Raw genomic sequence first — 25,428 nt, forward strand, 5'->3', positions numbered from 1 at the left:
ATCTATCATTTTGCTGTATGAAAAAAAATAAAGTTGACGGCTTCCGAGTCTCCTGCTCGTTACCCCCCATTCAGACCTCAGGGATTTTCCTCTTATGTGAAAAAAAAACCCAAAACTTCCGATTTTCCCCGGTTCTCTAGATCAGATTTTTTTTACCAACAACATTTTATTAAATTCTTACAAATAAAAAAAATGGAGGTTTTTGAGTCTTCAATCTTCTCGTGGCACAGTCAGTGAAAATCAGACAACACATGGATGCAACGAGCACGTCCAGGTTTTCATTGGACCTTATAGACGGAAGTGATTGACCGTGATTTGGATCAAAAACACTGGTAAAAACGGTTCTCAAAAAACTGTCAGTGTGAACAGCCACATAGATGATAATGGGTCTGCGTTCCATCCGTGTAAACAGGCGCCTGGATGAGGGCTTATGTGAAGTTCAGACGGACGTTGTAAATGTCGTGCCAGTGGTGTCTGTCTATAGCTCCGCGTGCTCGTCCGCAGGAACCGTCTGCTGTTTACATACAATCGTTTGGTTCTATAAATTGGACCGGACTCGCAGAATCTGATATTTTTGGAACGGATCTGAGGTTTGTGTGAAGAGTAGCTCCTGCGCACCAGCACATAGATGAACACTGGGTCCACACAGTTAAAATATGTTGGCCTGCGTATATCCTATGGGTAGGTGCACACGCTCAGTATTTGGTCAGTATTTGTGAGGGTGGCAGAAGTGGTGCTCATGTTTCGTTTCTTCTTTTCCTCTTGTTCCACTCCTGGTCCATTTATATTCACCTCCCGGACGGGCCCCGCTTCTCTGTACTCTGTCCTGGATCCCCGCCGGTGCTCTGGGATCAACACCCGGTGGAGGCGTCCTGCTATAGGTCTATGACCCTACATTGCCGTGACCGGATCAGGACAGGCCGCTCCAATCTTAGTTGTTCCTCCTGGACGTCTCCTCCACTTCCGCATCTGTCGGGATCTGTGAGTAAGAAGGGTTAACCTAGGAACTAGGACATAAATAAGTAATGGCCAGTACAGCTGAGGAAGCGGCCATGACATAAGCTGCAGCCTGGGCGGGGGAGAGGCGATGGTTTATCGTCAGTCTACCTGGTGAGGTCCACTAAGGAGATGCATGAACGTAGGCCATACGGCCAGACACCCAGCTCAGGGATGATCCCTACACCGGTTATCAATACCAGGAAGAAAACAATAGACAAAACTAAAGGGGGTAATGTAAGAGCAACAAGGCACATCTCCATCATAGCGAACCCACCAAGGGCAGAAGTTGTCCTTTCTCTGAAATTGGGGGGGGGGGGGGGGTATCTAGATAACGTGAGGGTCCTCAGAGGCTGATGGCTCTGATCGTCTGACGCAGAGAGTCAGGATCCGTCATCTGCAGAGTGAACAGGATGAGCGGCGGGCACTCACAGGAAGACCCGAGGGAGCGCTGGATGGCGAGGAAGTCAGGGCCATACCGAATCCAGACAGCAGGAGGCGTCTAGGGCAAAATGGGAACCTGACAAGTGATACCCTGCACAGGAGGCAGAAACATGTCCGCCGGAAGACGATTAAATGCATTAAAACACAACAGTGCCAAAATAATACCACCATACAGTGCTCAAATAATACCACCATACAGTGCTCAATAATACCACCATACAGTGCTCAATAATACTACCATACAGTGACCAAAAATATCACCATACAGTGACCAAAAATATCACCATACAGTGATCAAAACAACAACAAACAGTGCGCAACAATACCACCATACAGTGCCCAAATAATACCACCATACAGTACTCAACAATACCACCATACAGTGCCCAAATAATAACACTATACTGTACACAATAATACCACTATACAGTGCTCAATAATACTACCATACAGTGTCCAAACATATCCCCATACAGTGCTCAAAACAACAACAAACAGTGCGCAACAATATCACCATACAGTGCCCAAATAATACCACCATACAGTACTCAACAATACCACCATACAGTGCCCAAATAATACCACCATACAGTACTCAACAATACCACCATACAGTGCTCAAATAATACCACCATACTGTATGCAATAATATCACCATACAGTGCTCAATAATACTACGATACAGTGCCCATAAATATCACCATACAGTTCTCAAAACAACAACAAACAGTGCGCAATAATACCACCATACAGTGCCCAAATAATACCACCATACAGTACTCAGCAATACCACCATACAGTGCTCAAATAATACCACCATACAGTACTCAACAATAGCACCATACAGTGCTCAAATACTACCATACAGAGCTCAACAATACCACCATATATTTCCCAAATAATATCGTCATAAAGTGCCCAAATAATATTGTCATACAGTGCCCAAATAATTTCACCATACAATGTAAAAATAATACCACCACACAATTCCCACATATCAGCATACAGTGCTCAAATAATACCACCATACAGTGCACAAATAATACTGCTATACAGTACCCAAATAATACTACCATGCATGGCTGAAATACTACCATACAGTGCCCAAATAATATCACCATACAGTGTCCAAATAATACCACCATATAGTGCTCAAATAATACAACCACCCAGTGCTCAAATAACTTTACCATACGGTTTCCAAATAATATCACCATACAATGATCAAATAACACTACTATATAGTGCCCAAATAACATCATCATAAAGTATCCAAATAATAGTATCATACAGTACTCAATAATATTTCCATACAATGCTTGCTAATACCACCATACAGTGCTCAAATAATCTGTCATACAATTCTCAAATTAAACTACCATTCAATGCTCAAATAAAAGCACAATATTATGCTCAAATAATATTACCATACAGTGCCAATGCAGCGCTCCACGGGACAGGTGGTTAACCTACTTGTTGCCGGGTCGTTTCGGATCGGGTTTTAGGCGTTGTCACTGGGTGGCCTTGCTCGATTCCGTTGCTCCGAGGCGTACTGTAAATGGTGGGGGAAGCGGGGTGTTGGGGAGAGTTTGTTGTGACGCCACCTGTGGATTGTGGTCAGTAATAGCTGCCGCTGCAGGATTCCTCGCCAGGGCAGGTGTTATGGCATCCGGGATGGTGTCACTGCCCACAGGCGGAGTGGGCCCCGGGTGGATGATGAGGGTAGTAATGGCCGTTGGTGATTAAGCGCTGGGCGGCGGCGGCGGTAAGGACGAGCCAACAGTCTCTGCGGGTCCAGGGTGTCTTTTACTCACAACTTCAGCTGCCAGCCCGGTCACACCGGTCACCGCCATTATGGACCGCCATTATGGGCTCCGGTCAATCCCAAGCAAGAAAGGGGCCACCACCGGTGTTTGAAGAGAGAAGGAGAAGGAGAGAGAGTCCTATTTCTAGGGTGTCCCCTCCGCAGTTACGTACCCCGGCTGAGCTCCGCTCCAAGCCCCGGGCCCAGCAAAGTCCAAGAGTTCCAGAGGTGTCTTGTCAGAACTATGGTCCTAACGGATTTGTTTTTGAGGTTTGTGTGTTGTGCCTATTTCTACCCCAAGTGGACCTCGCCCCCAGGTGGCTTCAGTGACCGGGAAGTCCCATGATCGTGATGGCCACCCCCTGCCTGCCCTGAGCCAACCCCCCCCCCCTGCCTGCCCTGAACCAACCCCCCTGCCTACCCTGAGCCAACCCCCCCTGCCTGCCCTGAGCCAACCCCCCCCTGCCTGCCCTGAGCAAACCCCCCCTGCCTACCCTGAACCAACCCCCCTGCCTACCCTGAACCAACCCCCCCTGCCTACTCTGAACCAACACCCCTGCCTACTCTGAGCCAACCCCCCCCACCTACTCTGAACCAACCCCCCCTGCCTACTCTGAACCAACCCCCCCTGCCTACCCTGAGCAAACCCCCCCTGCCTACTCTGAACCAACACCCCTGCCTACTCTGAGCCAACCCCCCCCCCACCTACTCTGAACCAACCCCCCCCTGCCTACCCTGAGCAAACCAGTCTATGTGTAGGCTCCTAATCTGTATGGAATGTGGAACACCGGTGATTACCCCCCCCACCCCCCACCCCCCCCATACATTAGGTGGATACCGCACCTTAACTGAGGCGCAGTACCCTGTGGTGCCCAGAGGCACCACACCAATATACTGCCATATAGTGCTCAAATAATGCCATTATGCAATGCAAAAATAATGCTACCATACAGTGCCAATACACTGTAATACAATACTCAAATAAAACTACCAAGAAGTGTTTAAATAATACCACCATACAATGCTGAAATACTACCATAGAGTTCCCAAACACTACCATATAGTGCTTAAATGATAGTGTCAGAATACTACCACTACGGAATGCCCAAATAAAACCACAATATAGTGATCATAATAATACCACCATACAGTGCTTCAAAAATATCAGTGCCAAAATAATACTGCCATACAGTGCTCATATCTACACTGTACAGGGCTCCAATAAAATTGTGGTGCAATCCTTAAATAACACCACTATACAATGCTCAAATAATACCAGAATATTCTACAAATAATACTACCACTATAGTACAGTGTCCACATAATATAGCACATAAATTCCAGAACATATTGGCCAAATTATACCACCAAATGGTGCAAAATAATACTGTCATACAGTGCTCCAATAACAACACTAAACAATACTATATACATGAATAGTATTACTACATAGTGACTGCACAGCGTCACCAATCACTAATCCAGTGCATCCAGTGCTATAACATCGGCGGAGTCACAGAGTGAGCGAAGCTCCTGCTGGAAATAGACTGAGAGTATTAACCTGCGACACTGACACAGAACAAGAGCGGAAAATGTACTACTGTGCGGAGAAAGCGCAAAGAGATCACAATTCAACAGTCACAGAATAGTGAGTGCAGCTCTGGAGTATAATACAGGAGGTGACTCAGGATCAGTAATGTATACACAGTGACTGCACCAGCAGAATAGTGAGTGCAGCTCTGGAGTATAATACAGGAGGTAACTCAGGATCAGTAATGTAATGTATGTACATAGTGACTGCACCAGCAGAATAGTGAGTGCAGCTCTGGAGTATAATGCAGGAGGTAACTCAGGATCAGTAATGTAATGTATGTACATAGTGACTGCACCAGCAGAATAGTGAGTGCAGCTCTGGAGTATAATGCAGGAGGTAACTCAGGATCAGTAATGTAATGTATGTACATAGTGACTGCACCAGCAGAATAGTGAGTGCAGCTCTGGAGTATAATGCAGGAGGTAACTCAGGATCAGTAATGTTATATATGTACACAGTGACTGCACCAGCAGAATAGTGAGTGCAGCTCTGGAGTATAATACAGGAGGTAACTCAGGATCAGTAATGTAATGTATGTACACAGTGACTGCACGAGCAGAATAGTGAGTGCAGCTCTGGAGTATAATGCAGGAGGTAACTCAGGATCAGTAATGTAATGTATGTACACAGTGACTGCACCAGCAGAATAGTGAGTGCAGCTCTGAAGTATAATGCAGGAGGTAACTCAGGATCAGTAATGTTATGTATGTACACAGTGACTGCACCAGCAGAATAGTGAGTGCAGCTCTGGAGTATAATACAGGAGGTAACTCAGGATCAGTAATGTAATGTATGTACACAGTGACTGCACCAGCAGAATAGTGAGTGCAGCTCTGGAGTATAATACAGGAGGTAGCTCAGGAACAGTAATGTAATGTATGTACACGGTGACTGCACCAGCAGAATAGTGAGTGCAGCTCTGGAGTATAATACAGGAGGTAACTCAGGATCAGTAATGTTATGTATGTACACAGTGACTGCACCAGCAGAATAGTGAGTGCAGCTCTGGAGTATAATGCAGGAGGTAACTCAGGATCAGTAATGTTATGTATGTACACAGTGACTGCACCAGCAGAATAGTGAGTGCAGCTCTGGAGTATAATACAGGAGGTAACTCAGGATCAGTAATGTAATGTATGTACACGGTGACTGCACCAGCAGAATAGTGAGTGCAGCTCTGAAGTGTAATACAGGATAAAACTGAGGATCAGTACAGGATCAGTAATGTATTTTATGTACACAGTGCCTCAGACACGGAGGGGCTTCCATATATTACAAGCTCTCCGGATTTGTGAGGGTCGCAGATGTTATTGCCTGCTTAACCCTGTATTGCCGGCAGAGGGAGCATGTACTTCATCACACATGCGCAGTGCAGACATCTGCACAGGAGCTACCTGTCGTGTGGGTGTGGCTTGCAGTTCTGGGCGTGGTTAGGTGGGTCGCTACGGTCTGCAGTCCAGCCTCACTTGTACGTTAGGTCACCTAGCGCCATCTGGTGGTAAAAGGTCGGGTGCGCAGAAATCTTTCCATGATGCTTCGCGCTGCGGACCGTGAGGATGACGCAGTGCGGCGCATGCTCCGTGGGTGGCGGGAGGAGAGGAAGTGGAAGAGGTGGAGCAGGAGCCGGAGCGGCTACAAAAAGGTAAAATCCCCCGATATCACCCCGGATACTGAGCCCCTGCCCCGCCCCCACCCGCAGAGCGGCCCCGGAGGCTGAGCGCCCACAGCATAAGGCCAGAGAGCCGCCTCCTCCCACACACTCACCCCGGAGAGCCCCAGAGATGTGCTGGAGAGCACTGTATACCCATATATACACTGTATACAGCCTGTACCCACCGTATATACACTGTATACAGCCTGTACCCACCGTATATACACTGTATACAGCCTGTACCCACCGTATATACACTGAGTACAGCCTATACCCACCATATATACACTGTATACAGCCTGTACCCACCGTATATACACTGTATACAGCCTGTACCCACCGTATATACACTGTATACAGCCTGTACCCACCGTATATACACTGTATACAGCCTGTACCCACCGTATATACACTGTATACAGCCTGTACCCACCGTATATACACTGTATACAGCCTGTACCCACCGTATATACACTGTATACAGCCTGTACCCACCGTATATACACTGTATACAGCCTGGACCCACCGTATATACACTGTATACAGCCTGTACCCACCGTATATACACTGTATACAGCCTGTACCCACCGTATATACACTGTATACAGCCTGTACCCACCGTATATACACTGTATACAGCCTGTACCCACCGTATATACACTGTATACAGCCTGTACCCACCGTATATACACTGTATACAGCCTGTACCCACCGTATATACACTGTATACAGCCTGTACCCACCGTATATACACTGTATACAGCCTGTACCCACCGTATATACACTGTATACAGCCTGTACCCACCGTATATACACTGTATACAGCCTGTACCCACCGTATATACACTGTATACAGCCTGTACCCACCGTATATACACTGTATACAGCCTGGACCCACCGTATATACACTGTATACAGCCTGTACCCACCGTATATACACTGTATACAGCCTGTACCCACCGTATATACACTGTATACAGCCTGTACCCACCGTATATACACTGTATACAGCCTGTACCCACCGTATATACACTGTATACAGCCTGTACCCACCGTATATACACTGTATACAGCCTGTACCCACCGTATATACACTGTATACAGCCTGTACCCACCATATATACACTGTATACAGCCTGTACCCACCACATATACACTGTATACAGCCTGTACCCACCGTATATACACTGTATACAGCCTGTACCCACCGTATATACACTGTATACAGCCTGTACCCACCGTATATACACTGTATACAGCCTGTACCCACCGTATATACACTGTATACAGCCTGTACCCACCGTATATACACTGTATACAGCTTGTACCCACCGTATATACACTGTATACAGCCTGTACCCACCGTATATACACTGTATACAGCCTGTACCCACCGTATATACACTGTATACAGCCTGTACCCACCGTATATACACTGTATACAGCCTGTACCCACCGTATATACACTGTATACAGCCTGTACCCACCGTATATACACTGTATACAGCCTGTACCCACCGTATATACACTGTATACAACCTGTACCCACCGTATATACACTGTATACAGCCTGGACCCACCGTATATACACTGTATACAGCCTGGACCCACCGTATATACACTGTATACAGCCTGGACCCACCGTATATACACTGTATACAGCCTGTACCCACCGTATATACACTGTATACAGCCTGTACCCACCGTATATACACTGTATACAGCCTGTACCAACCGTATATACACTGTATAGAGCCTGTACCCACCGTATATACACTGAATACAGCCTGTACCCACCGTATATACACTGTATACAGCCTGTACCCACCGTATAAACACTGTATACAGCCTGTACCGACCGTATATACACTATACACCCTGTACCCACCGTATTTACACTGTAAACACCCTGTACCCACTCTATATACACTGTATACAGCCTGTACCCACCAGATATACCCAGAGACAATAGTATATACACTGTATACACCTTGTACTCACCGTATATACACTGTATACAGCCTGTACCCATTAGATATTCCCAGAGACAATAGTATATACACTGTATACAGCCTGTACCCACCGTATATATACACTGTATACAGCCTGTACCCACCGTATATACACTGTATACAGCCTGGACCTACCGTATATACACTATACACCCTGTACCCACCGTATTTACACTGTAAACACCCTATACCCACTCTATATACACTGTATACAGCCTGTATCCACCAGATATACCCAGAGACAATAGTATATACACTGTATACACTCTGTACTCCCCGTATATTCACTGTATACACCCTTTGCTCACCGTATGTACACTGTATACACCCTGTACCCACTGTATATACACTGTATACACCCTTTACTCATCATATATACACTATATACACCCTGTACCAACTGTATATACCCAGAGACAACCATATATACACTGTATACACCCAGTACCCACCGTATATACACTGTATAAACCCGGTACTCACTGTATATACACTGTATACACCCAGTACCCAACGTATATACACTGTATAAACCCGGTACCAACATTATATACACTGTATACACCCTGTAACCACTGTATAAAGACTGTATCCACTCTGTAAGCACCATATATACCCGGAACCCATTGTATATACACTGCATACACCCTGTAACCACTATATACACTGTATACGCCATGTAACCACCATATATACTATACACTCTGCAACCAGCGTATATATATTCGGAGACCACAGTATATACACTGTATGCACCCTGTAACCACTGTATATACACCCTGTGACCACAGTATACACACCCCGTAACCACCGTATGTACACCCTGTGACCACTGTATATACCCGTATACCCATATATGTACTTGGAGACCACCATATACACACTCTGTGAGCTGTGACCACTGTATGCACCTGGAAACCTCCGTGTACATCCAGAGACCACTGTATATGTGACGGGGTATGCGGCAGAGCAGTGAGGGACGCCAGGCCAAGGAACAATCCAAAGGGCTTTATTAGAACCACAAAGAATAAGCACCAAACAAATATAAATCCTTAAAGTCTGCAAGGAGTCCACAACAAAACAAAAGATCCAGGGGCACCGCCTGGTATTCCAACGCCAGGGAAAATAGGGCAATGGTCCTTATATGAGTTCCTTGAGTCCAACAGGGGGAACAATAAAACACAATCCCAAGTGGTCACTGATCTCCAGTCTGTAACAGTCCATACACAGGCTCTAGGATCCAGCCTCAGCTATAGATCCTAGTCCTTCTCCAGCCGAGATCCAACCAACCTAGCATGGGTCTCATTGTTCTTCTCTCTTGGGATCAGCCCCTTAGGTGGGCAGAAGAGTCCAACTCCGCCTCGACATTTGATGACATGAATGGACTTTAGAAGTCCTGGCTCTTTGTTGTTTACCAAGTTGTGGATTGGAGAAGTCCCATGCTGAGAAGAACAAACAATCCCCCACCAGTAGTACATACAGGACAGTCAAGGAGAGACAGATTCTTACACCATGAGCAAAGGCGGGGGAGGGACACACTGTTAGGGTACCGTCACACTTTAGCGACACTCCAGCGATCCCACCAGCGATCTGACCTGGTCACCGAGCTTGGTTACCCGATATTTACCTTGGTTACCAGCGCACACCGCTTAGCGCTGGCTCCCTGCACTCCTAGCCAGAGTACACATTGGGTTAATAAGCAAACCGCTTTGCTTATTTACCCGATGTGTACTCCGGTTACGTGTGCAAGGAGCAGGGAGCCGGCACTGGCAGCCTGAGAGCGGCGGACGCTAGTAACCAAGGTAAATATCGGGTAACCAAGCAAAGCGTTTTGCTTGGTTACATGATGTGTACCTTGGTTACCAGCGTCTGCACCTTGCAGACGCCGGCTTCCTGCTCCGTGCACATCCAGATCGTTGCTCTCTCGCTGTCAAACACAGCGATGTGTGCTTCACAGCGGTAGAGCGACAACTAAAAAATGAACCAGCACTGTGTGTAACGAGCAGCGATCTCACAGCAGGGGCCAGATCACTGCTCAGTGTCACACACAGCGAGATCGCCAATGAGGTCACTGGTGCGTCACAAAAACCGTGACGTAGCAGCGATCTCGCTATGTGAGAAGTACCCCTTACAGTATAAACCCTGTTACCATCATATATATCTGGGAACCTCTGTATATACCCAGAGACCACCGTATATACCTGTAAACCCCTATATACAATCAGAGACCAGCATATATACACACTCTGTAACCACTGTATATACTTGGAGACCACTGTGTATATCCGGAGATAAACATATTTACCTGGCAAACCTTGTATCTATCTGAAGACCACCATATATACCCAGAAACCATCATATATACCCCAAAACCACAGTATATACCTGGGAACCATCATATATACTCAGAGACTGCTGTGTATACCCGGGAAACGTCATACATATCAAGTCCCTAGTGTTAATACCAGGTATTGGTCAGATATACCCATCTGATTTCTCCAGTCTGGAGTTTGAGTGCAGAAATCCCGGCACTCCCAGCCTCGGCTGCCATCACTGAGGTTATTAATGGTCGTCTGAGGAAGGGTCTGCCGCTGAATGGAGTAAATCATCAAGATCCTGTGCTGGCAGCTCCTGTGTAATCACCGACCAATTATGTCCCCGATGTGCTTGATGGGAGACAAGTCCGGAGACGCTGCAGCCATGGGAGACAAGTCTGGAGACGCTGCAGCCATGGGAGACAAGTCCGGAGACACTGCAGCCATGGGAGACAAGTCCAGAGACGCTGCAGCCATGGGAGACAAGTCCGGAGACGCTGCAGCCATGGGAGACAAGTCCGGAGACGCTGCAGCCATGGGAGACAAGTCCGGAGACGCTGCAGCCATGGGAGACAAGTCTGGAGACGCTGCAGTCATGGGAGACAAGTCTGGAGACGCTGCAGCCATGGGAGACAAGTCCGGAGACGCTGCAGCCATGGGAGACAAGTCTTGAGACGCTGCAGCCATAGGAGACAAGTCTGGAGACGCTGCAGTCATGGGAGACAAGTCTGGAGACGCTGCAGCCATCTGAGACAAGTCTTGAGACGCTGCAGCCATAGGAGACAAGTCCGGAGATGCTGCAGCCATGGGAACACGTTCAGGCCACAAAGGCAGCTCACAGTAGTACGAGGAACATGTAACCTAACGTTGTGTTTAAAACTGGCTCCTTATAAATTACACAGGAGCTGCAGCGTCTCCGGACTTGTCTCCATCGAGCACATCGGGAACATCATTGGTCGTTGATAACACAGGAGCTGCCAGCAGCGGATCTTGATGATTTACTACATTTAGCAGCAGAACCTTCCTCAGATGACCATTTAAGAGGATATCCAGGACTTAAAAAAATATGCCTAAGTACTAACAGGCAGGACATTGCTACCTACCTGCCTGTTGGGTCTGATGCTGTTCTTCTTCTTCTTCCGACACAGAGTGGTCACAGGCGGCTCCTGCCAGCGATACAGCGGCTTTGTCAGCAGAGCGGAGGCTTCTTTTCTGCTGTGCTCTGTAGATGGAGTGAGACAGCCGACGTCCTGCTGCGTAACTGGGGGAGCCGGTTGTCAATCAGCATGATGTTGGCTGTTTCGCCCCACCTGCAGAGCAGAGCAGATAAGAAGCCTGCGCACTGTTGACACGTCGTCGGCAGAAGCGGTTGAAGCACCAGAAGGAGCCGTCTGTGACCGTTCTGTGCCGGTGAAGAACAACGCCGGCCACTACAGGCAAGTACATAGCAACTACCTGAATATTAGAGCTTAGGCAGGTATCCCCATTAGTGACATCAGTGACAGCAGCTGAGGCTGGAAGTGCACGAGGCGCAGACTCCAGACTGAATAATCCAGATGATTTCACAATGTTGTTCCCATCTTTCCGTCCGTGACGTCCCCATCCGGTGTTTTCCATCTTTCCACGACTTCTCGTTTTTGGTTTTGCAACTTCAATTTTTAAGAATGTAGTTTTATTTTCCTCATAAATGCAAAATGAAGCAACTATCAAAATATTCTTCATTAATAGTTTTCTACCCTTTTACTGTAGAGTCTGCAAGCCTATAACCTGGCGAGCTGCTCTGCAATATCTGATCACAAGTCTTAAATCCAGCCTATATTACTGGGAGAGACACACAGACCTCACATCCAGCCTATATTACTGATAGAGACACAGAGCTCACATCCAGCCTATATTACTGGGAGAGACACACAGAGCTCCCATCCAGCCTATATTACTGGGAGAGACACACAGACCTCACATCCACCCTATATTACTGGGAGAGACACACAGACCTCACATCCAGCCTATATTACTGGGAGAGACACACAGAGCTCACATCCAGCCTATATTACTGGGAGAGACACACAGACCTCACATCCAGCCTATATTACTGATAGAGACACAGAGCTCACATCCAGCCTATATTACTGGGAGAGACACACAGACCTCACATCCAGCCTATATTACTGGGAGAGACACACAGACCTCACATCCAGCCTATATTACTGGGAGAGACACACAGACCTCACATCCAGCCTATATTACTGATAGAGACACAGAGCTCACATCCAGCCTATATTACTGGGAGAGACACACAGAGCTCACATCCAGCCTATATTACTGGGAGAGACACACAGACCTCACATCCACCCTATATTACTGGGAGAGACACACAGACCTCACATCCAGCCTATATTACTGGGAGAGACACACAGAGCTCACATCCAGCCTATATTACTGGGAGAGACACACAGACCTCACATCCAGCCTATATTACTGATAGAGACACAGAGCTCACATCCAGCCTATATTACTGGGAGAGACACACAGACCTCACATCCAGCCTATATTACTGGGAGAGACACACAGAGCTCACATCCAGCCTATATTACTGGGAGAGACACACAGACCTCACATCCAGCCTATATTACTGATAGAGACACAGAGCTCACATCCAGCCTATATTACTGGGAGAGACACACAGAGCTCACATCCAGCCTATATTACTGGGAGAGACACACAGAGCTCACATCCAGCCTATATTACTGGAGGAGACACACAGAGCTCACATCCAGCCTATATTACTGGGAGAGACACACAGACCTCACATCCAGCCTATATTACTGATAGAGACACAGAGCTCACATCCAGCCTATATTACTGGGAGAGACACACAGAGCTCACATCCAGCCTATATTACTGGGAGAGACACACAGAGCTCACATCCAGCCTATATTACTGGGAGATACACACAGAGCTCACATCCAGCCTGTATTACTGGGAGAGAGACACACAGAGCTCACATCCAGCCTGTATTACTGGGAGAGACACACAGAGCTCACATCCAGCCTATATTACTGGGAGAGACACACAGACCTCACATCCAGCCTATATTACTGGAGGAGACACACAGACCTCACATCCAGCCTATATTACTGGGAGATACACACAGAGCTCACATCCAGCCTATATTACTGGGAGAGACACACAGGGCTCACATCCAGCCTATATTACTGGGAGAGACACACAGGGCTCACATCCAGCCTATATTACTGGGAGAGAGACACAGAGCTCACATCCAGCCTATATTACTGGGAGAGACACACAGAGCTCACATCCAGCCTATATTGCTGGGAGACACACACACACACACACACACACACACACACACACACACACACCTACCTCACATCCAGCCTATATTACTGGGAGAGACACAGAGAGCTCACATCCACCCTATATTACTGGTAGAGACACACATAGCTTACATCTAGCCTATATTACTGGGAGAGACATACAGAGCTCACATCCAGTCTGTATTACTGGGAGAGACACACAGAGCTCACATCCAGCCCATATTACTGGTAGAGACACAAAGAGCTCACATCCAGCCTATATTACTGGGAGAGACACAGAGAGCTCACATCCAGCCCATATTACTGGTAGAGACACACAGAGCTCACATCCAGCCTATATTACTGGGAGGGACACACAGACCTCACATCCAGCCCATATTACTGGGAGAGACACACAGAGCTCACATCCAGCCTATAGTACTGATAGAGACACACAGAGCTCACATCCAGCCTATATTACTGGGAGAGACACACAGACCTCACATCCAGCCTATATTACTGGTATAGACACACAGACCTCACATCCAGCCTATATTACTGGGAGATACACACAGAGCTTACATCTAGCCTATATTACTGGGAGAGACACACAGACCTCACATCCAGCCCATATTACTGGGAGATACACACAGACCTCACTTCCAGGCTATATTACTGGGAGATACACACAGACCTCACATCCAGCCTATATTACTGGGAGAGACACACAGAGCTCACATTCAGCCTATATTACTGGGAGCGACACATAGATCTCACATCCAGCCTATATTACTTGGAGAGACACACAGAGCTCACATCCAGCCTATATTACTGGAAGATACACACAGAGCTCACATCTAGCCTATATTACTTGGAGAGACACACAGACCTCACATCCAGCCCATATTACTGGGAGATACACACAGACCTCACTTCCAGGCTATATTACTGGGAGATACACACAGACCTCACATCCAGCCTATATTACTGGGAGAGACACACAGAGCTCACATTCAGCCTATATTACTGGGAGCGACACATAGATCTCACATCCAGCCTATATTACTTGGAGAGACACACAGAGCTCACATCCAGCCTATATTACTGGGAGATACACACAGACCTCACATCCAGCCTATATTACTGGGAGAGACACACAGAGCTCACATTCAGCCTATATTACTGGGAGCGACACACAGACCTCACATCCAGCCTATATTACTGGGAGAGACACACAGAGCTCACATCCAGCCTATATTACTGGGAGATACACACAGAGCTCACATCTAGCCTATATTACTGGGAGAGACACACAGACCTCACATCCAGCCCATATTACTGGGAGATACACACAGACCTCACATCCAGCCTATATTACTGGGAGAGACACACAGAGCTCACATCCAGCCTATATTACTGGGAGAGACACACTGACCTCACATCCAGCCTATATTACTGGGAGAGACACACAGAGCTCACATCCAGCCTATATTACTGGGAGAGACACACAGAGCTCACATCCAGCTTATATTACTGGGAGAGACACACAGACCTCACATCCAGCCTATATTACTGGGAGAGACACACAGACCTCACATCCAGCCTATATTACTGGGAGAGACACACAGAGCTCACATTCAGCCTATATTACTGGGAGCGACACATAGATCTCACATCCAGCCTATATTACTGGGAGAGACACACTGACCTCACATCCAGCCTATATTACTGGGAGAGACACACAGAGCTCACATCCAGCCTATATTACTGGGAGAGACACACAGAGCTCACATCCAGCTTATATTACTGGGAGAGACACACAGACCTCACATCCAGCCTATATTACTGGGAGAGACACACAGACCTCACATCCAGCCTATATTACTGGGAGAGACACACAGAGCTCACATCCAGCCTATATTACTGGGAGAGACACACAGACCTCACATCCAGCCTATATTACTGGGAGAGACACACAGAGCTCACATCCAGCCTATATTACTGGGAGAGACACACAGAGCTCACATCCAGCTTATATTACTGGGAGAGACACACAGACCTCACATCCAGCCTATATTACTGGGAGAGACACACAGACCTCACATCCAGCCTATATTACTGGGAGAGACACACAGAGCTCACATTCAGCCTATATTACTGGGAGCGACACATAGATCTCACATCCAGCCTATATTACTGGGAGAGACACACTGACCTCACATCCAGCCTATATTACTGGGAGAGACACACAGAGCTCACATCCAGCCTATATTACTGGGAGAGACACACAGAGCTCACATCCAGCCTATATTACTGGGAGAGACACACAGACCTCACATCCAGCCTATATTACTGGGAGAGACAAACAGACCTCACATCCAGCCTATATTACTGGGAGAGACACACAGAGCTCACATCCAGCCTATATTACTGGGAGAGACACACAGACCTCACATCCAGCCTATATTACTGGGAGAGACACACAGAGCTCACATTCAGCCTATATTACTGGGAGCGACACATAGATCTCACATCCAGCCTATATTACTTGGAGAGACACACAGAGCTCACATCCAGCCTATATTACTGGGAGAAACACACAGACCTCACATCCAGCCTATATTACTGGGAGAGACACACAGAGCTCACATCCAGCCTATATTACTGGGAGAGACACACTGACCTCACATCCAGCCTATATTACTGGGAGAGACACAGAGAGCTCACATCCAGCCTATATTACTGGGAGAGACACACAGAGCTCACATCCAGCTTATATTACTGGGAGAGACACACAGACCTCACATCCAGCCTATATTACTGGGAGAGACACACAGACCTCACATCCAGCCTATATTACTGGGAGAGACACACAGAGCTCACATTCAGCCTATATTACTGGGAGCGACACATAGATCTCACATCCAGCCTATATTACTGGGAGAGACACACAGAGCTCACATCCAGCCTATATTACTGGGAGAGACACACAGACCTCACATCCAGCCTATATTACTGGGAGAACCACACATACCTCACATCCAGCCTATATTACTGGGAGAGAAATACAAACCTCAAATCCAGCCTATATTACTGGGAGAGACACACAGAGCTCACATCCAGCCTATATTACTGGTAGAGACACACAGAGCTCACATCCAGCCTATATTACTGGGAGAGACACACAGGGCTCACATCCAGCCTATATTACTGGGAGAGATACACAGAGCTCACATCCAGCCTATATTACTTGGAGAGACACACAGAGCTCACATCCAGCCTATATTACTGGGAGAGACACACAGAGCTCACATCCAGCCTATATTACTGGGAGAGACACACAGACCTCACATCCAGCCTATATTACTGGGAGAACCACACATACCTCACATCCAGCCTATATTACTGGGAGAGACATACAGAGCTCACATCCAGCCTATATTACTGGGAGAGACACACTGACCTCACATCCAGCCTATATTACTGGGAGAGACACACAGAGCTCACATCCAGCCTATATTACTGGGAGAGACACACAGACCTCACATCCAGCCTATATTGCTGGGAGAGACACACAGAGCTCACATCCAGCTTATATTACTGGGAGAGACACACAGACCTCACATCTAGCCTATATTACTGGGAGAGACACACAGACCTCACATCCAGCCTATATTACTGGGAGAGACACACAGACCTCACATCCAGCCTATATTACTGGTAGAGACACATAGACCTCACATCCAGTCTATATTTCTGGGAGAGACACACAGACCTCACATCCAGCCTATATTACTGGTAGAGACACACAGAGCCCACATCCAGCCTATATTACTGGGAGAGACACACAGAGCTCACATCCAGCCTATATTACTGGTAGAGACACACAGAGCTCACATCCAGCCTATATTACTGGGAGAGACACACAGGGCTCACATCCAGCCTATATTACTGGGAGAGATACACAGAGCTCACATCCAGCCTATATTACTGGGAGAGCCACACAGACCTCACATCCAGCCTATATTACTGGGAGAGATACACATACTTCACATCCATCCTATATTACTGGGAGAGAGACACACAGACCTCGCCCCCAGCCTATATTACTGGGAAGGACACACAGAGCTGACATCCAGCTTATATTACTGGTAGAGACACACAGACCTCACATCCAGCCTATATTACTGGGAGAGACACACAGAGCTCACATCGCTCCTCTCATTAAGTACACCGTCCTTGATAACAGGATTTTGGACCAACCACCTCTTTTCCGGTGGCCCTGGGTCCGGTGGTTTTGAGCTGTGTGAGGTCCGGTGGGATGTTGGGTGTCCGGGCTGTGGGCTGTTTTTGGATGGACGAACCAGTATAATCAGTTTAATGTCTGTTCTCCATTCTCATTTAGCCACAACACTGGAGGCCATAGTGAATGCTCTCGCCATGTCTGGCGACACGGAGGAGGTGACTCGCCTCCGTAAGCCCAGGTTTTCTTACGAGGAGAACCAGATACTGATCAGAGAAGTGCGGTCCCATTACTCTATGCTGTACGGTGCACAGAGCCGACGTCTCAGCGTGGCAGAGCGACGCCGTGTGTGGGAGGGCATCGCCGCAAAGATCAACGCCATCACCAACTGGAAGAGGACGGCCCAGGAAGTCCAGAAACGCTGGAATGACTTTAAGAGACGGACCAAGGAGAAGCTGGCTCGTATCCCTCACTCCACGCAGAACGGGACAGCGGAGGACGTCCTGACGGCAGAGGAGGAGACCATCTTTGCCATCCTGGGGCCGGGGGTGGTGCCTGGGAGGGAGTCCTATCTCCATGGGACGCGGCTGGGAGCTATGGGTGAGCATTACATTGCAGATACTTTGAGTTGTCGGTGTTTTGTAGGACTCCAGTCTGTGTTTCAGATCTGAGGATCTCAGGTGCCCGCTCTCCGGACCGCTGTAGATAGAGAGACTCAGGTCAGTGATGTTATTATAGTCTGCTGTACATTATAACCTTACTCTTCTCCTCAGCGTCATCATCATCGTGCTGGTGTCCTCCTGACCACACGTCCTCCCGAGGCTCCAGAGACATAGAGCAAGTCTATGCTGTAGAAAAGGTCTAATGTGTACCCCAGTGATCATGGGCCTAGGGTGGTCCACAGGTCCATACTTTGCAAGTGGCCATTCTCGGTACTGCAGCTCAGATGCCATTCACTTCACTTCAAAATTTAGCAGCAGTACCGAGAATGGCCACTAGTGGTGCTCTTCTGGCTGTGTACATCCGGCCAAGGGAGCTGCAATCCACTGATCAGAGGTGAGTGGTGGAGCGACAAACCTCCACCGAGACGATATCAGTGACCTACGTCGTAGACAATCCCTGCACTTCTGGCAATGAAAGCTGGGCCCCATTTTTAAGATCTGTGCAGGGAAAAAAAAATTCTGGCTGTTGTAATGTGAAAAAATGATAGGATCCACTGAGACGGACTGCAGAACAGACAGTAGTAAGGACACAATACTGCAGAAAATACAGTGGATACCCTTAGTTTCCCTCCACGCTGTATACAGACACACTTGCAGGTTTTCTCTCTGCTCTCTATAGACACATCTGCAGGTTTTTCCCTCCGCTCTCTATACAGACACATCTGCAGGTTTTCTCTCTGCTCTCTATAGACACATCTGCAGGTTTTTCCCTCCGCTCTCTATACAGACACATCTGCAGGTTTTTTCCTCCGCTCTCTATAAAGACACATCTGTAGCTTTTTCCCTATGCTCTCTATAAAGACCCATCTGCAGATTTTCCCTATGCTCTCTATAAAGACACATCTGCAGGTTTTTCCCTCCTTTCTCTATAAAGACACATCTGCAGGTTTTCTCTCCGCTCTCTATACACACACATCTGCAGGATTTTCCCTCCGCTCTCTATACAGATACATCTGCAGGTTTATCCCTCCACTCTCTATAAAGACACATCTGCAGTTTTTTCCCTTTGCTCTCTACAAAGACACATCTGCAGGTTTTTCCCTTCACTCTCTATAAAGACCCATCTGCAGCTTTTTCCCTTCACTCTCTATAAAGGCACATCTGCAGCTTTTTCCCTCTATCTATAAAGACACATCTGCAGGTTTTTCCCTCTGCTCTCTATAAAGACACATCTGCAGGTTTTTCTCTCTGCTCTCTATAAAGACACATCTGCAGGTTTTTCCCTCCACTCTGTATAAAGACATATCTGCAGGTTTTTCCTCCGCTCTCTATAAAGAGACATATTTAGGTTTTTCCCTCTGCTCTCTATACAGACACATCTGCAGTTTTTTCTCCCATTTTCAGTCAATTTGGAACCAAAATTATTTCTATTTGTCAAATGCCAGAATAATGAGAGAGAGAGAATGTTTTCAGGTATTTTTCTTCCATTCTGCACAGTGACGTTTCCTCCAGGTCATTAGTATTTGGTGGCATTGCCCTTACACTGTGTGACTTGGGGGAATTATTTTGGATCCTTCCAGAAGCTTCTCACAATAGTTGGTGGAATTTGGGCCGATTCCTCCTGACAGATCTGGTGTAGCTGAGCCATGTTTGGAGGTCGCTGCTCGCTCCGGCCTTTTCAGCTTTGCCCATAAATTTTCAATAGGATTGAGATCAGGGCTTTGTGATGGCCACTCCAAAACAGACTTTGTTATCCTTAAGCCACTTTGTAACCAGTTTGGCAGTAGCTTCGGTTATTGTCCATTTGGAAGACCCATTTCCACCCAAGCTTTAAGTTCCAGGCTGATGTCTTGAGATGTTCTTCACTATTGCCACATAATCGTCTTTCCTCATCTATTTTGTGAAGTGTTCCAGTCCCTCCTGCAGCAAAACAACCCCACAACATGATGCTGCCGCCCCGAGTGTCACAGTTGGGATGGTTTTCTTAGACGATGGTCATTATGGCAAAACAGTTAAATTTTAGTTTCAGCAGATCACAGGACATGTCTCCAAAAATTCAGGTCTTTGTTCCTGTGTGCATTTGCAAACATTAATCTGGCTTTTTTTATGCTTCTTTTGGAGTAATAGCTTCTTCCTGGCAGAGTTCATGTTGATACAGGGCTCGTTTCACTGTGGATAATGACACAATCTTACCAGCTTCCGCCAGCATCTTCACAAGGTCTTTTGCTTTTGTTCTTGGTTGATCTGCACATGTCTGACCAAAGCACGCTCATCTCTGGTGCACAGAACCCGTCTCCTTCCTGAGCGGTATGATGGCCGGACATTCCCATCTTGTTTGTACTTGTGTATAATTGCTTGTACAGATGAATGAGGCACCTTCAGGAATCTGGAAATTGTACCCAAGGATGAACCAGACTTGTGCAAGTCCACAATTCTCATCCGGAGATCTTGGCTGATTTCTTTTGACTTTCCCATGATGCTACACAAAGAAGCCGTGTGTTTCAGGTGTGCATTACAATACATCCACAGGTGTGTCTCTAATTAACCCAGATGTTGTCAATAAACCTATCAGAAGCTTCCAAAGACATGACATCATCATATGGGCGGTCCCATATTGTTTAAAGGCATAGTACTTTTAGTGTATGGAAACTTCTGACTTTGCAGAAAGTAATAAAAATGCCTGAAAACATTCTCATTATTCTGGCATTTGGCAAATAGAAATCATTTTGGTTCCTAATTCACCTAAAACGGGAAAGATTTATTCTGATTTCATGTCAGATAGTGAGAAAAACCTGCAGATGTGTCTGTTTAGAGAGCAGAGGGAAAAACCTGCAGATGTGTCTGTTTAGAGAGCAGAGGGAAAAACCTGCAGATGTGTCTGTTTAGAGAGAGGAGGGAAAAACCTGCAGATGTGTCTGCATAGAGAGCGGAGAGAAAAACCTGCAGATGTGTCTGTATAGAGAGCGGAGGGAAAAACCTGCAGATGTGTCTGTATAGAGAGCAGAGGGAAAAACCTGCAGATGTGTCCTTATAGAGAGTGGAGGAAAAAACCTGCAGATATGTCTTTATAGAGAGTGGAGGGAAAAACCTGCAGATGTGTCTTTATAGAGAGCGGAGGGAAAAACCTGCAGATGTGTCTTTATACAGAGGTAAAGGGAAAAACCTGCAGATGTGTCTTTATAGAGAGTAGAGGGAAAAACCTGCAGATGTGTCTTTATAGAGAGTGGAGGGAAAAACCTGCAGATGTGTCTTTATACAGAGGTAAAGGGAAAAACCTGCAGATGTGTCTTTATGGAGAGTGGAGGGAAAAACCTGTAGACTTTATTAAGAGTGGAACGAAACTAAGGGTTTCAACTGTACACCCAACACTTTTAAGAAGGAAAAACACAGTGTTTGGAAGAAGTAAGTACACCTCCATGTAAAGCACTTATTTTCCCTCCATCTGCACAGTGGTGTCTGCTCCTCAGTCAAATAGAAAATAAATGAATGGAAGTGACTGAAAAGAACAAAGTACAATTCTGTGCATTGTTACGGTATAAATTTCACAGATCTCTGTTGTGAAAGTAAGTGACCCCCTTGTAATGCTGCTGCTCCTAACGTTAGACATAGGTGGAGCAGGTCAGGTTTAATGATGAGAAGATGTTGCAGGAACCATCTTTATCTGGATGTTCTAACAACTCCCGGCAAGATGTCGTGTAAGAAATTATAGGAAAGTTTGCTTCTTTCTGTCACTTTGATGTTTTATTTTTCATTCACTGAGGAGCAGACGCTGAGACGTCGGCCTGTAGGAAAAGAAAACCTTTTCGGGACACACTTACATATTTACATGACTGTATTACGAACTGGTAGATGTTTCCTGATTAGCTTGGCCTCGGTAGGACCTCAGGAATCTGCTGCACCGCCACCGACCGTGATGCCCAATGACTATGAAACCAGAGCCACTGGGCGTGATGGTGGGCAGAGCGTGATGGTGGGCAGAGCGTGATGGTGGGCAGAGCGTGATGGTGGGCAGAGCGTCATGGAGGGCAGAGCGTCATGGAGGGCAGAGCGTCATGGTGGGTAGAACGTCATGGTGGCCAGAGCGTCATGGTGGGCAGTGCATCATGGTGGGCAGAGCGTCATGGTGGGCAGTGCATCATGGTGGGCAGAGCGTCATGGTGGGCAGTGCATCATGGTGGGCAGCGCATCATGGAGGGCAGAGCGTTGGCTGCAGCAGGTGATGTCGCCCTTAGAATGGATTGTAACAGTTATTACGAGGATCTGTATCCTGAGACCCGGCCATAAAGGGTCTGGTATTAGGAGTTGTAGATATTTTGGTGCCCACAGGAGGGTAGTGGTAATGATGCTCCGCACAGCTAACCCAAATGTTTCTTCTCATCCGCAGATTTACATTTAGCCGGCCCTGGCTCGTCCAGTGCTGAAAACTCTCTGAGTGGTCCCTGCTGCCCCCCGGACCCACCAATGCTGCTTCATCCTAAGGAATCTGCTTCCCCAACACCTCAGATTCACATCGTACAGTTGCCCCAGCTGAGCCCCTCGCCTGATCCCTCAGATGGGGACTCTCCAGAACAGCTGCCCCCCGGATCTCCGTTACTCGCCTCCGATGGTGTCCGTCAACACTACGACCCAACAGTTGCCATGTTGAGAGCCCAACAAGAAACTGCTGAAGCCATAAGGCACCTTACCTACACCCTGCGGCAGAGTATGGACCGTTTGACCAATGTCCTGGCCACCCTGCTGCCTCTAATACCTCCGCAGCCGCCGTCCCCAGCCCCCTCGACCCTTATTGAACCTGTTTACTTCCCCACAAAGACAGAGCCGGAGTCTGAGCCTTGTTCTGTGAGTTATGAGGCAGAACGTCATGAGGCACATGAAGACGGAGCCCAGGACACGACAGAGGTGCAGCCGCAGCCCCCATCCTCCCCGCCCCCCAACAAGAGGAAGAGATTTTCCTACTTGAACTCTCGTAAACGCAGAGGCCGCTGGAAAAACGTATAGATGTTGGCGAACTGTATGAGGAGGCGCAGAACTTCAGGACTTTTACTCCCCAGACAGAAAACGCTGAATCCTTCCCGATGGCTCCATACGTTTGTTTCTGTGTTTGAAATGCGACTTCCACAATCCTCTTGTAGTAGGAATTGTTGGGGATAGTGTAGTACAAGCGCAGCTGACAAGACCCTCAGCCTAAATCTCATGCTCCTCTCTGCTCCAATTCACCGGGTGATGAAGGTATTTGCGGATTTGCACCCTTATGCCCTCCCCTATACACTACATCCCTCCGCTCTAATTCGTGATGTCTATGGCCGCCCGGAGGAAGGATCCTAATAAAGCACACTGGTCGGGGGGTTAGAAGCAGGGGCTGAGCTTTAGCGTCAGGGTGAACGCACGAAAAGAGCCCGCGTGTCGTGATGAAGCTTCAGTAGATTTCAGTCTTGTACTTACTCAACCAATGGATGTGATTGGGGGCTGCCGGGTTGTGCGCGGGGGGCCGCCCGTCCAGCGTTCGTTTCCTGCTGCTCTCAGGTTTTTATGTGGAAACGTTCGATATTGTGACAGACGTCTCCGGCCCTGTCCTCTTCCATCTACACCCACGAGTCTAGCCCAGAAAGCAATATATATGTATAGGAATCCGCATCCGCACTAGATGGTCTCCCCGCCACGTTATGTTCAGTAGACGGATGGGCGCGCTGATTCTGTATGTAAATAACATCATATTAAAAGCTTCTGATTCCTAATATGTCGTCTTCATTAACGAGAGGAGAATAGAAAACTGCGCGACGTCCGATCAATCCAGGAGATGGGTCCGTACAGACGAGGATACGGAGGATTCCGACTATTGTAGCAGAAACGAGAGGACGGTACCGAGCGAAAAGGACGGAGGAGAAAGCCGAGCGGCAACTGGTCATATAGTCCCAGAAGGAAACGTCGGGCGGCATCTGGTTATATAATCCTAGAAGGAAAAGCCGGGCGGCATCTGGTCACAGTCCCAGAAGGAAAAGTCGGGTAGCATCTGGTCACATAGCCCCAGAAGGAAAAGCGGGGCAGCATATAGTCATATAGTCCCAGAGGGAAAAGTCGGGCGGCATCTGGTCATATAGTCCCAGAGGGAAAAGTCGGGCGGCATCTGGTCACGTAGTCCCAGAGGGAAAAGTCGGGCGGCATCTGGTCATATAGTCCCAGAGGGAAAAGTCGGGCGGCATCTGGTCACGTAGTCCCAGAGGGAAAAGTCGGGCAGCATCTGGTCACATAGTCCCAGAGGGAAAAGTCGGGCGGCATCTGGTCACGTAGTCCCAGAGGGAAAAGTCGGGTAGCATCTGGTCACATAGTCCAAGAAGGAAAAGCGGAGCGGCATCTGGTTATATAGTCCCAGAAGGAAAAGCTGGGCAGCAT

At 47.5% G+C, this 25,428-nt stretch overlaps 1 protein-coding gene across 1 annotated transcript; it reads left to right on the forward strand.

Annotated features, from left to right (window-relative positions):
* The first annotated feature begins 6,394 nt into the window (after nucleotides 1–6,394).
* LOC142250277 (myb-related transcription factor, partner of profilin-like) lies at nucleotides 6,395–24,773 on the forward strand. The gene is made up of 3 exons (XM_075322415.1): nucleotides 6,395–6,480; nucleotides 18,539–18,976; nucleotides 23,423–24,773. The coding sequence occupies exons 2-3, from the start codon at nucleotides 18,574–18,576 to the stop codon at nucleotides 24,034–24,036; spliced, it is 1,017 nt and encodes a 338-aa protein (XP_075178530.1). The 5' UTR covers nucleotides 6,395–6,480; nucleotides 18,539–18,573; the 3' UTR covers nucleotides 24,037–24,773.
* Nucleotides 24,774–25,428: the final 655 nt, after the last annotated feature.

Source organism: Anomaloglossus baeobatrachus, chromosome 9 (assembly GCF_048569485.1).
Source record: "Anomaloglossus baeobatrachus isolate aAnoBae1 chromosome 9, aAnoBae1.hap1, whole genome shotgun sequence".
Classification (NCBI taxonomy): Eukaryota; Metazoa; Chordata; class Amphibia; order Anura; family Aromobatidae; genus Anomaloglossus; species Anomaloglossus baeobatrachus.

Coding starts and splice junctions, on each gene's coding strand:
- LOC142250277 (XM_075322415.1), top strand. CDS start 18,574: ATGTCTGGCGACACGGAGGAGGTGACTCGCCTCCGTAAGCCCAGGTTT. Junction 18,977..23,422: donor GACGCGGCTGGGAGCTATGG/GTGAGCATTACA, acceptor TCTCATCCGCAG/ATTTACATTTAGCCGGCCCT.